Here is an 18683-nt window from a genome sequence, read left to right on the forward strand (position 1 = left end):
TTTGAAACTGAGTCAGTGGCACATAGACATGCTGTTTGGGGGCTACAAGTCGTGTTCTATTGCTCGTATGATAACAGTGCAATTATTTTCTTGATATAGACATGCCAGCGATCATTTCCATGTGTATTTTGACAATGTCCTGTACTTTGTTGTCCAGGGGCAGAGGGGAGAAGGGGCATTTTTATTCAGAAATTTTGGAATTTTCCAGTTCCTCCCCTCCCCCCGCAACCATATATACACTTAATGTGCTTAAATTGTATGTAGTCCGAATCTGTGGGTCATTCCGCGTCTAGGGCAATTAGCTTCGGACCTACAGCTGTTTCAAGGTAACTGCGCATTTTGCTGAATGGCTAAGTGGCTTACAGACATGTCGTTTTGAGGGTACAAGTAGTGTTCTATTGATCATATGATAATAGTGCAATTATTTTCTTGTTCCTAACACTCCAGTGATTATTTCCATGTATATTGTTACAATGTCTTGTACTTTTTGTCGGGGTGGGTGGGGGGAAACCCCCATTTTTTCTTCAAAATTTTTTGGAATTTTCAGTTTCCTCTCCCCCTCCCTCCGTATATACACCGAATGTGCATAAATTTTATATAGTCCGAATCTATGGTTTATTCCACGTATAACGGTACTTGATTCGTCCATCTAGGGCAATTAACGTCCGATCTAGTCATTTTTATAAAACTCTGCATTTTGCTGAAAATTGGCTCGGGCGGCAAGGGTTACATGCGAAAGAGCCTCTGGTGGCTAAAGGTTAATTTTATGATGATTGAATATATTATTTAATTTGTTCTGAATAAATGAACTTCAAATGCTTAAGTTTTGTATATATTTTTTCAGGCTAGAGGGAGAACTTGAAGAATCGCAAACAGAAAAGAATGAAGTTTCTGACAAATACGTGGAGTTGCAAAAAGCCATTGATAAAAAGGATCAAGCAATCGAACAGCTGCAGTCGGACATTCAGACGTTGTCCGACCGGCTAGTTTCAACCACCAATGCAAGATGTGAAGCCTTAACAAAACTGGAGGAGATTCGAGACCTGGAGGTGACATTACAACACAAGTGAGTATGATTACAAAGGAAAAATTAGTTTGATCTTTTTGTACACTTTCTTCATTATTGGTAGTTTACTCAATGATGCACCTGATATTAGAAGGGAGCCTATTAATCAGTGGTGTGCTTACTGAAAGCAGATGCTCTAGTCTAATCATTGTGTATATTACCTTTCATATTTCTTTTTTCGTGCATAGTATGCAAAATGTTGATAAATATTTTAATGGGTTCTGAAGATTCTGGAAATTTTACAAAATGCAATTAACCTTTTGGATCCCAAAAATCTCGATCGAGATACCTAAAAGTAACCCTCACGGTCCCAAGCGTCTCGATCGAGACACTCTGTCAAGGTCGTAGTTTTTACATTATAACTTTTCTATTTTTGGCTAGAATTTTGATTTTTTTAAATACTGTTCATAACACATGTATTTAACAGAAATATTTCTTGCACCTTTTTTTTTTCTTCGTGAAAATAGAGGTGAAAAGGCGGGAAAAGGGACTTCTCTTTTGCGTCTCCTTTCAAGGGAAAATATAAATTTCAAACATTTCAACAATTTTTTAAAATAATTTTAGGGAGTTTTCTCCCTTCCCCCTCCATATATACGTCAAATTTGCATAAATTTTGCATTTTGTGCATTTTGACATATTTTTTCGGGGGGGGGGATGCCATTTTTTTTTAAAAAAGTATTTTTGAGGGGATTTCCCCCCTTTCTCCCTCCATATGTACGCCGAATGTGCATAAATTATATATCGTTTGAATCTGTGATTCATTCTGCGTACAACGGTATATCTTTCATATATCTAGGGCAAATAGTCTCTGAGCTAAAGTCATTTCAAGGTACTGCTGCATTTTGAAGCTTGAATCAGTGGCTTTTAGGGGTACAACTCAAGTTACATTGGTCATACGACAATGATGCAAATATTTTTCTGTTTCTTACATGCCAGCGATAATTTCTATGTGCATTTTGAACTTTTCATATCCTTTTTTTCGGGGGGGCAGGGGGGGGGGGCAAAACCGCATTTTTTTAAAAAAAAGTATTTTCAGGGGATTTCCCCCCTTTCTCCCACCATATATACGCCGAATGTGCATAAATAATATATCGTCTGAATCTGTGATTCATTCTACGTACATCGGTATATAGTTCATATCTCCAGGGCAAATAGTCTCTGAGCTAAAGTCATTTCAAGGTACCGCTGCATTTTGAAGCTTGAATCAGTGGCATGCCGACCATTCCTTTTGGGATGTACAACTCAAGTTACATTGGTCATATGATAATAATGCAAATATTTTTGTGTTCCTTACATGTCAGCGATCATTTTCATGTGCATGTTGACACTGTCATGTACTTTTTCGAGGGGGCAGGAGAGGGGCGAAACCGCATTTTTTTTAAAAAAAAAGTTTTTTCAGGGAAATTCCCCCCTTTCCCCCTCCATATATACGCCGAATTTGCATAAATTTCATATAGTCTGAATCTCTGGTTCATTCCGCGTACAACGGTATATCACTCATCTCTCTAGGGCAATTAGTCTCCGATCTACACTCATTTAATTGAAACTCTGCATTTTGCTCAAAATCGGCTCGGGACCGTGAGTCTTACTTGTGAAAATGGCCTTGGGACTCAAAAGGTTAACATAAATTTTCTACCATAGCTGTGTGATGGAAGTGTATTTTTACTAACTAGTAATTGAATCTTGAGAATATTCGAAGCAATAAATGGGGCTGAGTGATATATGGCATACTTGTATGTTATTCTGACACTTCTGAGAAACATTAAAATACATTAAGATTAGGCACACACAGGAGATGTAGTACGTAGAATTTTTCAGTGAAAAGTGCAGGCTCAACCAGGACTTTCACCCGGGTCTCTGGCACTACAACTGAACTTCGGAGTCAGCCTGGCATTGCCTGATTTTTCGCTGCTGCTGTTTTACCTGTGTGGAATTGTCTCTGCTTGTGCTTGTGATTTAAATCAATACACCTTGCTTGCGAATGCCAGTGTTTGTTGTTTGGAGAGAGTAACTTTACACCATTTGATGAATTGATGATGAACAACTTGTAACAGATTGTTTACAGAATGTTCCGGGAAGAAAGAAGCCAAAGGAATCAAAGCACCCCTTTATGAAATAATAGACTGAGTCCGGTACACAAAGGGAAATAAGCGCTCGTGGATTTGCGCGCGGAGTAGTTGAGCAATTTAGTGCTCTGTCTGTTGAGTTTTGCATACCTCCGGTGACATTTTCTTCTAGCGAATTGGTAAAGTAGTCTCTTCAGTCGGAAGACCACGCTAGTCCGCCGTTGTTTGCAGAGGCACAAGAAACGTTAAATCGGCATTAAGGCTCTCCGGAAAACAGTGAACTCTGTCTGCAGCAGTTTAGCAGATTTTCAGTCAGTGCAGCCGAGGTTGCAGCGAAGGATTTTCTCCAGCGACAAGACACCAAGGTTTGTCGGGAAAAGAAGATGGAACGACGAAGACAAGACACCGAGGATCGTCGGAAAAAGAAGACAGAACAACAAGGATATTAGTGAAGTGGTCCCCAGTGTCGAGAGCTCTTGTGTTTTAACCCCCACAAGCTCGATCTTCTGATGAAAAAATCCCACTAAAGTTTGAACAGCGCTAATACTTTCTAAGGGCTGGCCATGTAATCGTGAGTAAAAAGGTTAAATTTGTTCTTTTTTTTAAATATATGTGAGAGTGATTTTTTCTTATATTTCTTTTACCAAGATAATCTAAAGTACTGGTGTCAACTCTTGTATTGGGTTTACTCATGTAAACCAAGAACCACCAGCGAATCAGTATGAACCTTTAATTATTTTTTTTGTGAAGTTTTTTCTTAGTTTTCTTCTGTAATAAATGAAAGTAAAGGTTATTCTTTCCTTCAAACATTAAAATCTATAATAATATTTGAAATCAGATTATCTCAACCGAACTGTAGTTAAAAAGCAAAGCTAAGTCTAATACTAATAATAATAACTGTAAAATCACGTTTTATCGTTATATGGTGCCGAATCCCGGGAGTTGCCTTAGATTGTCTTGGTTAAAGAAAAAAAAATGAAAGGTGTAACAGACATTGTGTTGCGTAGTTGTGGGCGATGTTTATGTAAACATTGAGTGTTGCAACCTGCGTTCGTGTTTGTCGGCAGCATGGCTCGTACAATACGGAAAGCTCCTTGTTGCGGCAGATTGTTGATTTCAGGCGCTGCTGTACAATGTTCAGACTGTAAACAATGGGTGCATAAAGACTGCGTTGAGAAAGATTTTTCCTGCAAGCAGTGCAAGAACGGAGCTGGAAATGAAGTTCATAATAATGAAAAAATAGACGAAAAAGAACAGGGTGTTTCGAAAGAAAGTGACAGATTTGTTTGTCAAGTTGACATTGATCGGGGGAAGGAAAATGATGTTTTAAGTACAATTTTGTCGATGATGAAGCAAGATAGGTAAGAACGGAAACAGAAAGAAGAACAAGATAGGCTGAAATGGGAAGAAAGTAAGGAAGAAGATAGATTGAAATGGGAGAGATTATGCGAAAAAATGGAACAACGTAGGCAGGAAATGAAGGAAGTAAGTTTTGGTTTACAAAAATTGAGTGATGGAATGTCAGTTCCAGACCAGAAAAAATCAGCTGTATTCGAGATGAAGGTTGTTAAGGTGAACGCTATCCAGGAAAGTAAGATTCAGTTTCAAGCCAGAATCGATGAAGTAAAAGATGATTGTAATGAGGTCCGTGAGAAAAGTGAAAACAAAGATGATGATTTTGATCAACAACAAGTGGTTATAGAAAATGAACACAGAGAGAAAGATCAAAAAGTACAGGTACTTGAGAAACGAGTTTGCGAGTTGGGATTGAAAAGTCAAAAAGTTGATGAGTTACATTTTGGGATACAGTTATCTCCTGAACTGATAAGTAAAGAAGAAAATATTTATGAAAAGCCTGAGAAAAATCATGATCTGTTTCCTAAGCTGCGAGAATGTGTAACTTTAGATGTGACGATACCGGAAATGACTCTGATCAGTAAAATTAGAATGAGACCTAGATATAGTTCAGTAAAGAAAGTGAAGAAAATGAAGAGAAAGAAATTGAAAGCTCCAAAGAAAATTGAAGAAGCGTCAGTGAAAGCGAAGAAGAAAATTCATAAGGGATCGAAGAATGTCAGCGCAGAAAGATCAGACCCAAGTATGAAAAGGATGAAACAAGAAAAGAGAGCAATACATTCATCTGATGAGCGTGAAAGAAAGTCCCAAAAGAAACGAGACAGGAAAGAATGGAAGAAAGTTGCTTGTGGTGATTCTCATAGTGAGAAAATTGAACTTATGGAAAATCGGAAACAAAATGAAAAGACTTTAACCTTTTGCCGCCCAAGGCCTTTTTCACATGTAAGCCTCTCTGTCCCGAGCCGATTTTGAGCAAAATGCAGAGTTTCAATTAAATGAGTGTAGATCGGAGGCTAATTGCCCTAGAGAGATGAGTGATATACCGTTGTACGTGGAATGAACCAGAGATTCAGACTATATGAAATGTTTGCAAATTCGGCGTATATGTGGTGGGGGGGGAGGGGCTAACACTCTATTAATTCCAAAATTTCGGAAAAAAAATTTGGTTTCCCACCCTCCCCCCAAGAAAAAAGTACATGTACATGCACATGGAAATGATCGCTGACATGTAAGGAACACAAAATTATTTGCAATATTATCATATGACCAATGTAACTTGAGTTGTACCCCCAAAAGGAATTGTCCGCACGCCACTGAATCAAACTTCAAAATGCAGCGGTACCTTGAAATGACTATAGCTCAGAAACTAAATGCCCTAGAGATATGAAAGATATACCGTTGTACGCAGAATGATTCACAGATTTAGACGATATATAATTTATGCACATTCGGCGTATACAGGGTGTTTCTAAAGGTCGTTTACAACGCTTGGGAGGTGATTCCTCACACGAAAACAAGCAAAAAGTCTAAGTTCCATTTTTACGACAGAGGCTTCGTTTCCGAGATAGGAGCCTCGCAAAAGGTGACAAAGTGAACGTCACACTTAACTGGGACGAATACTATCACAGATAGAGAGGCGGTTCCAAGGGAATCATAAAGGAATCGTATGTGCTCAGTCCGGAAGTCACTATGAAAAGTTCACTGCACGCATGCGCAATGGAGTCCTCAAAGGAATTGGGGATTTCCAGCAACAACAATGCATGGAAAAGGTATGTAACGCAGCAAGAAGGACCGTGACAATGAGAAATGCGTTCAAGACAACACATCCCGACCTCAAACATCAAAACATGACCACCGAACACAAAATCCGAAAAGTTGAGCACGGTTGCATACCCCAGTTACACGCGAGCAATGAACGAATCATGTCATGTGGCATACGAGAGACAGGAGGAGGGAAAGAAAAACACAATATCAGATGATTGCGACAACGTGTATTTTTACACGCGACAACTACGTAATATCCCCCCCCCACACACACACAACAAACAACAAATGCTACAATATCTTACGCACAGACAGTCCGTGTCACTGTACACCAACTGAAGATGTCACTTTCACCACACAAAGGGGGTGGGGAGCAATACCAAAAGTGTTCTCACTGGTATTTGCCGAAGGCAATAATCACAGCCGGTTTTCAAAATGTCTGCCGTTTACTTCTACGCAGAGATGACAGCGACGAATCAAGGATTGTCGAGTACGAGCAAACAAGCCAGGTGTATCTGCTACCGTCGCGGCGGCGACGTTGATGCGAGCAACGAGGTCCTCAGCTGATGTGACAGGTGTGTCGTATACGAGGGTTTTCATTTCTCCCCAGAAGAAAAAATCGAGAGGGTTGAGATCTGGCGACCTCAGTGGCCAAGGCACAGGCTCATCCCTACCAATGAACCTATTGCGAAACACGTCATGCAGGAAATGTCGTACATTACGATCGAAATGAGCTGGTGCACCATCGTGTTGGTACCACATTTCTTGCCGCAGTGCCAAAGGTACGGTCTCCAACAGTTCAGGCAGAACCTCACTAAGAAATGCATGATACGTGCGACCATTCAGGCGAACAGGGAGAATGTATGGTCCAATTAAATGATCATGTACTATCCCGCACCACACATTCACTGAAAACCTGTGCTGGTGATGGGCCACAAAAAGTGCATGTGGGTTGTCAAAGTCCCATACATGACTGTTTCTACTATTGAAGACATCCATCCTGGTGAAAATGGCTTCATCTGTCCACAATACGTTTGCCCCGAAGTGAGGGTTTGTGTCCAGCTGATGCAACAACCATTGGCAAAACTCCATACGAGGGCGAAAGTCACGAGGTAACAGTTCTTGTACTTTCTGCAGTTTAAAAGGGTGCATTCCTTCATCTGACAACACTCGCCAAACATTCACATGAGACGTGTTTCGTGCCCGAGCGAGCACTCGCGTACTGGTGCCAGGATGTTCTGCGACCGCTGTTAACACATCTTCTGCAAACTGATGTGTGCGTACACTTCGTGGTCTTCCAACTTCTTGTCGCGGTGGTAACACTGACCCTGTTTCACGCAGTCGACTGTCCACTACCTGAAAGAAGGTGTGAGACGGTAAACGTCTATGTGGAAAGCGTTCTCCATAAAGACGCCTTGCCTCACGGCTATTACCACGTGCTTCCCCATACATGAGATGCATGTCTGCTAGCTGCTGGGTCGTATACGCAGCCATCTGTGTAATAGGGAGCTGGAACTGCAAAGTATTGGTTTTGTTTAACACTGGCACACTGCACAAATTGGCCGTATCACCGTACGAACACCACAGACCAATTGTTGCGATACTTGACTTGCCCACTCCACCACGTCAACTTCTTTCAATGCAACATACTAGTACTCTTCAATGCGTATGACAACCTAGAGCGAACTGCTGATCATATCCCAGCACCTGCAACACGATTGGGACGACTGCCGGAGAGAACCAACCCTTCGAGCTCCTCTCGCGGGAACAGCAGTCATGAAGGTCAAACGTAGACTACGAGAGCCAGACTTGCCTGTGCAGCGCTTCCAAAACTGGTCTCTTTTACGTCACAATGATCGCGTGCGAACACTTTTGGTATTGCTCCCCACCCCCTTTGTGTGGTGAAAGTGACATCTTCAGTTGGTGTACAGTGACACGGACTGTCTGTGCGTAAGATATTGTAGCATTTGTTGTTTGTTGTGTGTGTGTGGGGGGGGGATATTACGTAGTTGTCGCGTGTAAAATACACGTTGTCGCAATCATCTGATATTGTGTTTTTCTTTCCCTCCTCCTGTCTCTCGTATGCCACATGACATGATTCGTTCATTGCTCGCGTGTAACTGGGGTATGCAACCGTGCTCAACTTTTCGGATTTTGTGTTCGGTGGTCATGTTTTGATGTTTGAGGTCGGGATGTGTTGTCTTGAACGCATTTCTCATTGTCACGGTCCTTCTTGCTGCGTTACATACCTTTTCCATGCATTGTTGTTGCTGGAAATCCCCAATTCCTTTGAGGACTCCATTGCGCATGCGTGCAGTGAACTTTTCATAGTGACTTCCGGACTGAGCACATACGATTCCTTTATGATTCCCTTGGAACCGCCTCTCTATCTGTGATAGTATTCGTCCCAGTTAAGTGTGACGTTCACTTTGTCACCTTTTGCGAGGCTCCTATCTCGGAAACGAAGCCTCTGTCGTAAAAATGGAACTTAGACTTTTTGCTTGTTTTCGTGTGAGGAATCACCTCCCAAGCGTTGTAAACGACCTTTAGAAACACCCTGTATATGGTGGCGGAAAGGGGGAAATCCCCTGAAAATACTTTTTTTTAAAATGGGGGTTCGACCCCCCCCCCACGCCCCCCGAAAAAAAGGATATGAAAAGTTCAAAATGCACATAGAAATTATCGCTGGCATGTAAGAAACAGAAAAATATTTGCATCATTGTCGTATGACCAATGTAACTTGAGTTGTACCCCCAAAAGGAATGGTCTGATTCAAGCTTCAAAATGCAGCGGAACCTTGAAATGACTTTAGCTCAGAAACGAAATGCCCTAGAGATATGAAAGATATACCGTTGTACGCAGAATGAATCACAGATTCAGACGATATATAATTATGCACATTCGGCGTAGATATGGAGGGGAAAAGGGGGGAAATTCCCTGAAAATACTTTTTTCTTTAAAAATGGGGTTTCGCCCCCCCCCCCGAAAAAATGTCAAAATGCACAAAATGCAAAATTTATGCAAATTTGACGTATATATGGAGGGGGGAAGGGAGAAAACCCCCAAAAATTATTTTAAAAAATTGTCACCACCCAAAAAATGTCCTCGCACTTGGGCATAAAATGACACCTACGCACAACATTCACGGACGAAAAGCTAGAACGTAGTGAAAAATGAGCACCAATTCTTGCAGCTGCTTGAAATTCTATTTTTAGACAATGCTGGGTAACCCCTGTCGCAACTTGTGGACACTTGTGCTAAAAAAACGAAGGTTTCCTTCAGCGCGCTTCGAAATTCCATTCTCACAATGCAGATTCAGCAACCAGTCTTCCCCCTCCCCCACCCCCACCCCCTCACGGAAAAACTTTCATTTTGACATTGGATACTGATAAACAAGCTTCCTTCGAACGCAGATAGAAGGAGGGAGTGAAAAGCATTGCTTTAGAACAACAAAGCTGGTCTTCCTTTGTCTGCAAAAAATTGACGTTGAAAAGAGCCACAAAAGAGAAGTACCTTTTCCTGCCTTTTCCCCTCCATTTTCATGAAGACAAAAAAAAAAAAATATGCAAGAAACCATTTCTGTTAAATACATGTGTTAGGAACAATATAAAAAAAATAAAATCTAAATTCTAGCCAAAAATAGAAAAGTTATAACGTAAAAACTACGACCTTGACACAGCGTCTCGAATATAAAAAAGGAAAGTTAAAAATTTGTACTTACGTATGTGAGTATAGTGCTCTTATTGTAGAACGACGTTTCAGAGATTGACTATCTCTTTCCTCAGGTTCGTATAAAAACTAAGTACTTGGCATAGTACTGCGTCAAAAATGTAAAATGAGGATTGTGGTTAAGGGTTGGTTAGGGTACATTTAAAATATTAAGTTTTTGCTATTAGAAGTACGTAAAAACCAAGCCGTTCCCTAATAAAACTTGTACAGTAGACCTATTCACAGGTAAAAAAGTTAGAAAAGTTAAAAATCTAAAAAACCTGCATAAATCACAATACAACCTGCAGGTTTGGCCTTTCCTACCCAACTGTGCTTATCCATCCACATGAAGGTCAATTCACAACGAATATTTCCCCTCCCCTTAATTTTCTCGTTTCCCCTTATTACATCACAAATCCAACGTGAATTCACGTTCCTCTCTTGCAGCTTGCATAACTTCCGGAGTGACGTGGAACCGATATTGGGTTCAATCTTCCAGGCTTTATCCCATTTTTTGAGGAAATTGATCCACCCTTCTTCCAAATTTCCTTCGTCCCTATTAAGATTATTCTTCCCCCCCCCTACAAATACTCGCTGTTTCATACACGTTTCTTCCTAATTTCCTCCCCTCTTTTCTGATTATCTCTTTTTTTGCGATTCTATGCCCACTTTCCAAAATGTGTTCTGAGAGACCCGTTTTGGGAACTTTTTCCCTTATGTGCTTTTCATGCTCGCTCCATCTTTTACCGGGCCGAAATATGGGTAAAAGATGGAGGGAGCATGAAAAGGACATAAGGGAAAAAGTTCCCAAAACGGGTCTCTCAGAACACATTTTGGAAAGTGGGCATAGAATCGCAAAAAAAGAGATAATCAGGAAAGAGGGGAGGAAATTAGGAAGAAACGTGTATGAAACAGCGAGTATTTGTAGGGGGGGGGAAGAATAATCTTAATAGGGACGAAGGAAATTTGGAAGAAGGGTGGATCAATTTCCTCAAAAAATGGGATAAAGCCTGGAAGATTGAACCCAATATCGGTTTCCACGTCACTCCGGAAGTTATGCAAGCTGCAAGAGAGGAACGTGAATTCACGTTGGATTTGTGATGTAATAAGGGGAAACGAGAAAATTAAGGGGAGGGGAAATATTCGTTGTGAATTGACCTTCATGTGGATGGATAAGCACAGTTGGGTAGGAAAGGCCAAACCTGCAGGTTGTATTGTGATTTATGCAGGTTTTTTAGATTTTTAACTTTTCTAACTTTTTTACCTGTGAATAGGTCTACTGTACAAGTTTTATTAGGGAACGGCTTGGTTTTTACGTACTTCTAATAGCAAAAACTTAATATTTTAAATGTACCCTAACCAACCCTTAACCACAATCCTCATTTTACATTTTTGACGCAGTACTATGCCAAGTACTTAGTTTTTATACGAACCTGAGGAAAGAGATAGTCAATCTCTGAAACGTCGTTCTACAATAAGAGCACTATACTCACATACGTAAGTACAAATTTTTAACTTTCCTTTTTTATATTCTGGATTTGTGAGTAACACGCGACAAACCTATAAAATGCTACAGCGTCTCGATCGAGACGCTTGGGACAGTGAGGGTTACATTTGGGTATCTCGTTCGAGACGCTTGGGCGGCAAAAGGTTAAAGATAAGAGAAAGTTCAAATAGTGTTGACAGATTGTTAGTTTCCCTTCTTGAAGAAAGTTGGAGGAAGAAGAAATTTGAAAAGCAGAGAAAAAAGAAGAGGGAAAAGAAGAAGAGGAATACGGAAAAGATACATGATAGTAACGACAAACAGGAATATTCAGAAACTGAAGAAACAACAAGGACTGATAAATCTAAAGATGAGAGACATTCTAATTTGTTGGGTAATACAATAAGATGTAATTATTAAGTTAGTAAATTTTAAATGAAGATCAAATTTTCCATTTCTCTTGATGAACATTTTGAAAATTTCTAGTTTATGTAAAGTTTGATAAAATGATGGAAATTGTTCAAATGTAAATAAGCTGTTTAAAAAAAAGTGTGTGTATGTTGTTATGAGTCAAGTATATTGAAAATTGAGAAAATGAAAAGAAAAAGTTATTTAATGTCAGTTGTTTTGTATAAATTATGTGAAAACTAGTTGTGGTTTGATGGAAAAAAACAAGTATTGATGGTTGGTAGAAGTGCTGGTAAATATTATTATTGTCAATGAGAATTGAAAAATAGCTTTGTAATAAGAAAATGGAAAGAAAGATAGAAATATGAAAGTAAACCTCTAAACTGTTTATGATGCTGCAAAATAAAGTGAAGAACGAACGAGAAAGAAGGTTGTACAGATGTGCTCAAAAAGAAGTCAATTGGGAAATTCTTCAGAGATCAAGATGAAATAGCGTTAACAAAAGAGGAGATTGCATTAATAGCAGGATATTGAGAGTTCTTGGACATAGCTATACGAGCTAAAAGTCAGTGTGTATTAAGATATAGTGCGAGAGAGGCACATAAATATAAGGTCGAAGGCGGACCGGAAATTTTGAAAAAATAGTAGGTTGAAGGCGGACCGAAAATAATGTTGTTAAAAATAGTAGGTCGAAGGCGGACCGAAAATTTTATTATAATGATGTACATGCTGATGTGAAGTAAATGTGGAAGTCCAGAATTCTGTTGCAAGTTAAGACATAGTTTGTTAAAGAGATGAGCGACGTGTTGTACAATGTAATTTCCTGAAATTAGTACTTTGAGCATGCTGATACCTTAAAGAAGAAAGAAGAAATGAAAGGTAAAGTTCATGACAAGAGAAAGGAGGTTTACTGTTAGGTTAATTTCATGAAGTATGATGATATTTTGTAAAGATAGAAATCAAAATATTTTTATAATGTTCTACACTTACCCACCTGTACCCACTCTAGTAAATAATTGAATCACAACATGAAGAAAATTTTAAATTATGGAATTGCAGAAAGAGTAAAAGGAGAATTTATGTAAATCAGTAAAAACAATTAGAAAACCTGCAAGACAATATGTGAATGATTGAAGTTACTTGTAGTAGATTGATAAATTGTGTAGTAATGATTCAAAGTTGATTTTATGTAATGTATGAAGGTAGTATATGTGTAATGTAAAGAAATTGAGTAATACGTTTATTATGCTTCAATGTTTATAAATTGTGATTGTGTATACTTTCTTCAGATTATTCTTACTATGTGGTTGTAAGAAACGATTGAAAGGAATTATTATGTGAAAATGAAGGAAAATCTATATGTGTTTACTGTGTTAAAAGATATTTTGAAGTTGTAACCTGAACTTTGAAAAGAAAATTGTATACGAGGAATGGACAAATATTCAAGGTAAGGAAAAGACTCTAAAATACATTAGCTCTCCTTGATCAGTCCACCTAATGTCCCTTCGGGGAGGGGGCATGTGTAACAGATTGTTTACAGAACGTTCCGGGAAGAAAGAAGCCAAAGGAATCAAAACACCCCTTTTTGAAATAATAGACAGTCCGGTACACAAAGGGAAGTAAGCGCTCGTGGATTTGCGTTCGGAGTAGTTGAAACAGTAAGCGCGGAGAAGGCGGAGAAGTTACAGCAGTTGGCGCGGAGATTTTGACTGGAAGGTGGTCGCGCAATTTAGTGCTCTGTCTGTTGAGTTTTGCATACCTCCGGTGACATTTTCTTCTGGCGAAGTGGTAAAGTAGTCTCTTCAGTCGGAAGACCACGCTAGTCCGCCGTTGTTTGCAGAGGCACAAGAAACGTTAAATCGGCATTAAGGCTCTCCGGAAAACAGTGAACTCTGTCTGCAGCAGTTTAGCAGATTTTCAGTCAGTGCAGCCGAGGTTGCAGCGAAGGATTTTCTCCAGCGACAAGACACCAAGGTTTGTCGGGAAAAGAAGATGGAACGACGAAGACAAGACACCGAGGATCGTCGGAAAAAGAAGACAGAACAACAAGGATATTAGTGAAGTGGTCCCCAGTGTCGAGAGCTCTTGTGTTTTAACCCCCACAAGCTCGATCTTCTGATGAAAAAATCCCACTAAAGTTTGAACAGCGCTAATACTTTCTAAGGGCCGGCCATGTAATCGTGAGTAAAAAGGTTAAATTTGTTCTTTTTTTTAAATATATGTGAGAGTGATTTTTTCTTATATTTCTTTTACCAAGATAATCTAAAGTACTGGTGTCAACTCTTGTATTGGGTTTACTCATGTAAACCAAGAACCACCAGCGAATCAGTATGAACCTTTAATTATTTTTTTTGTGAAGTTTTTTCTTAGTTTTCTTCTGTAATAAATGAAAGTAAAGGTTATTCTTTCCTTCAAACATTAAAATCTATAATAATATTTGAAATCAGATTATCTCAACCGAACTGTAGTTAAAAAGCAAAGCTAAGTCTAATACTAATAATAATAACTGTAAAATCACGTTTTATCGTTATAAACTGTAAAACACATTTTATAAGAATGTGCATGCGACAAATCATGTGTTTTACAGGCAGGAAACAATTGCCATACAGAAAAATATTCTGGATGTAATAAACACATCGAAGTTGGATTAGGTGTCACATTAATGAAGACCACTGACCTTTCTTTCAGTTCTTCTATTAAGTGTGCCACATATTAAGCTGAGTTAAGTAAGCTTGTTTATTTTTTTGATTTAATTAATACATCATATTTACACCATTAGTTAACAGTGATAAGATCAAAGGACACAAAATGTAAGAATAAACATATTGTGGCTTGGTGCATATTACTCACTTTATAATATAAACAATACTAAAAATAGTATAAAATTAGTTTATTTTATTTACGTAAGTGAGTATACAATTGTCGAGGAACGAAGTTTCAGGGTACAACTGCCCCCTTCATCAGGTTCACAATTCTTTCTAAGCACTAAAACATAATGCTGCGTTGTAAAGTGTAATATGAGGATTAGGTAGAGGGTTGGGTTAAAAACACTTAAAAACAGTCCTTTACATATTTCGATTTAAAAATCCCACTATTTAAAAGACCCATTAAAAATGAAAACATCAATATTCATTAAGATCCCTTAGAAAAGGGAACTCATAAAAATGATATAAACATGCACGATTGCACAGCTGGCACTGGTGAAACAACTTCGATCGGAGAAGATGTGAAAGCTATTTCCCCTCTATCCCTGTCCTACTCTCCCCTTCATTTGAATCAGCAGTTTGAAGAAGGGAACAAGCGCCAAAAAATCGAAATTCGTTTTTTTGCTCTAAACATGTCTTAACATATACCCGCATCTAGGACGTTAGAAAAAGGGACCAAAAACCACACGCTTGATGGTGTAATTGGCCTTGAAAATATTTGTACGTTTGAAGAAGGGAATGAATCCAGGTTTTCTTCCCTTCTTCAAACTGATTCATCCGTTTCCCACTAGTGGCGCTGAGATCGCACTTGCTAACAGCTGTTACAAGTTGCGATGGTATGCAAGACCTTGTTGAACCTTGTGTATATTATTGTACATTTCTGTTGTGTTTACCAAGGTTAACCTGCAATTAGTATCTGAGTTACAATCTGTGATGGTCTAAACGAGTAATCTAAACGATTGTGAAGTGTTTGCAACTTATTGGAATGTCTGCTAGTTCATCGGACAGCGATGTTGTTCTTACGCCTAAAAAGAAGAGGAAAGGTGTTCGTCGCCCAGAAACGTATAGTTATGTAGTGCAGAAAAGCAAAAGACTTCGAGGTGAAGAGTATATAAGTATTAGAACTGGAAAGACAGTGCCTGCAAAGTCAAATAGAGATGGGGATTGCTCTTGGAAGAAGAAATGTAGTACGAAATTCAGTGTAAATGACAAGGAACACTGTTTGAATACTTTGCGAGGGTTTCAAACGAAAAATGTGCAAGACACATTTTAAATGGGACTCATTGACCGTAAATCACCAGCACGTAGGCATTCGAAAAGTGCAGTTCCACTTAAACGTGATAGCATCTTTGTTTACCACATAATGAAAGGCACTGAACGTGTACCTGTGTGTAAAAAGGCATTTTCAATTTTGTACAGTATCACAAATAAAGCACTGTTTAGGTTAACTTCATTGATTACATCAGCTAAACTGGCTGTTGATAATAGAGGGAAGCATGGTTACCGAGGAAATGCCATCCCTGATGATGTTTGTGCAATGATCGATGAACATATTAAAGAATTACCTTTACACCAAACACACTACAGTAACAGAACAATATAATATTTGAGTGCTGACCTAAATATTACAACGCCTTGTATGAGCTCTTCTGTAAAAAACACCCAACTCTGGCCTAGCTAGTGAAATACGATTTTTACAGAAAATATTATAATGAAAATCATGCTTACAGATTTGGACGTCCCCAAATAGATGTGTGTAGCACTTGCGAAGAGCTAACTACAAAAATTAAAAGTCTGCATCTCAATGATAATGCAAAACGTGCTGCTGTCGCCGAAAAGATTGTTCATCTTCGCAGAGCCAACAAGTTTTATAAGAAACAGCAAGAAGTCAAGAATCTCTGTGCTAATGACACTGAGGTTGGAGCGATTGTTTTTGACTTTATGCAAAATCGTCCGTTACCAAAAATACCGGTACAAAAAATATTTGACCTCCGGAAACTTTGGTTACACGTGATTTGCATTCATGACCTGAAAACTAATGCTGCCGATTTCTATGTGTACCCAGAAGGTGAAGCTAAATGCGGTCCCGATGAAGTTGACAGTATGTTATGGTTAAAAATACAAAATATGAGCCCTGTAGTCAAAGAACGTCACGTTTGCAGTGATGCCTGTGGAGGCCAAAACCGTAATAATACATTAGTATGGTTTTTCCTGGCATTGGTTGCCACAGGATGATTTCGTAAGATCTATCAGTACTTCCCTGTGTGGGGTCATTCATTCTTGCAATGTGACCTTAACTTTGGGACTGCCAAGAGAAAAATCAGAAAAATGGACAGAATTTATGCACCACAACAGTACGAGTTGATTAAAATATCTAAGAAGTCAGGTTTTAACGTTACTCGGATATCTGCCGAAAGTGTCATTGAGTTTAAGAACTGGTGGCCGCAGTTCTACAAAAAAAACCAGCAAAGTCCCTTGACAAGACCACATCATTTATGATATCTAAATACAGGCAAGTGGAATACTCCTTACCGAGAGTTTATTTGACCACATCTGAGTATATCGATGGCCTAGTGAAACACACTTTCCTGCTGCAAAAGCCAAACTCAGCAGTACCCCAGATTCCAACTGATCTAGCGTATGATGGACACATCCCCATTAATCACAAGAAGATACAGAATGTACCCAAGATAGTCACGTACATTCCCGATGAATACAAACCATTTTATGAAGAGGTGTTGACAAGGCCAACGACTGCGACAATGGAGGATGATGGTCTGAGTAAAGGGAAGGAATAGTTTTCTGTGTACGTTTGGACACTGCATTCAATAGTTCAAGATTCCTCAATGTTGAAATCACAACATAATGTATGCTACTTAACATTTCTATGATATTTTGTGACAAATAAATATTTGTTATTTTTTCAATCCAGCATTTATGTGCATAATACCTAATGCGCAATCATCAGTTGGAAGAAGGGAACAAATCCTTACTTTTATAATCCTCATATTCCTTTTTATTAAAGTCCAATACCAAGAATACTATGCACTAGGATAGTAGGTATATGTAACGGGTTTCTTATACGATTTTGATTCAGCCATAATGAATAGTAACGACAGTAGGAAGTTTTTTTAATTTCCCAACAATCAGCTTTTTGGATTTGTTGCCTTCTTCAAACTGCTGATTCATTTAGAATGTGAGTTCGCGCTGGGATGGTGACGTAAATGGAGGGGAGAGTAGGAAAGGGATAGAGGGAAATAGCTTTAATCTCTTCTCCGATCGAAGTTGTTTCACCAGTGCGTGTTTATAACATTTTTATGAGTTCCCTTTTCTAAGAGATCTTAATGGATACTGGTGTTTTCATTTTTAATGGGTCTTTTAAATAGTGGGTTTTTTAATCGAAATATGTAAAGCACTGTTTTTAAGTGTTTTTAACCCAACCCTCTACCTATCCTCATATTACACTTTACAACGCAGCATTATGTTTTAGTGCTTAGAAAGAATTGTGAACCTGATGAAGGGGGCAGTTGTACCCTGAAACGTCATTCCTCGACAATTGTATACTCACTTACGTAAGTAGTTTTTTAAACTAATTTTATACTATTTTTAGTATTGTTTATCAAATGTAAGAAAACTTTAAGATACTATTCCAACATTTTTGTCTGGGGTGAATGAGGGAAACCATAGAAAACCTTATGGAAGGAGGCCAGCCATGCTATGCGAATCTATGTCCCCTTCTAATATGAATCTGTCACAACCATTTGCTCATTTTGGTTGGTGTATCAAGATGGAAGTGATTATGCATCCATAGCCTGTGCTAACCTCTAGTGGACAGATGGGAAATATAATAATAATAATAAAAAGAATCTTGAAGTGTTAATAGATAATATTAATACAGGGTGACCCAAAAGTCAGTTTCCCCTAGGGGAGAACAAAATTATGATACTTGTAGTAAGGAAATGTGTATTTATTGCTGGAGAAAGGTAAGAGAACACAATCTACCGTACATGCTCAACATGTTTCCCATCATGTGCAATACATTCTAAGCAACAATGATACACACATATCTTTGATAACAAACCCTTATTTGCGTTACATTCATCAAAAGCGTTTCCAATTTCTTGTTG

General features: G+C 38.8%; 1 protein-coding gene across 1 annotated transcript in view; it reads left to right on the plus strand.

Moving 5' to 3' along the window:
• The window catches only part of Mgtor (nuclear basket protein megator), a 362060-nt gene that overhangs the window by 33970 nt on the left and 309407 nt on the right, over positions 1–18683 (plus strand). Inside the window, exon 3 of the mRNA XM_083118344.1 lies at positions 845–1066. Within this exon, the coding sequence (XP_082974470.1) occupies positions 845–1066 (222 nt within the window). The remainder of the gene's footprint in view (positions 1–844; positions 1067–18683) is intronic.

Source organism: Lepisma saccharinum, chromosome 3, assembly GCF_977018435.1.
Source record: "Lepisma saccharinum chromosome 3, izLepSacc3.1, whole genome shotgun sequence".
Classification (NCBI taxonomy): domain Eukaryota; kingdom Metazoa; phylum Arthropoda; class Insecta; order Zygentoma; family Lepismatidae; genus Lepisma; species Lepisma saccharinum.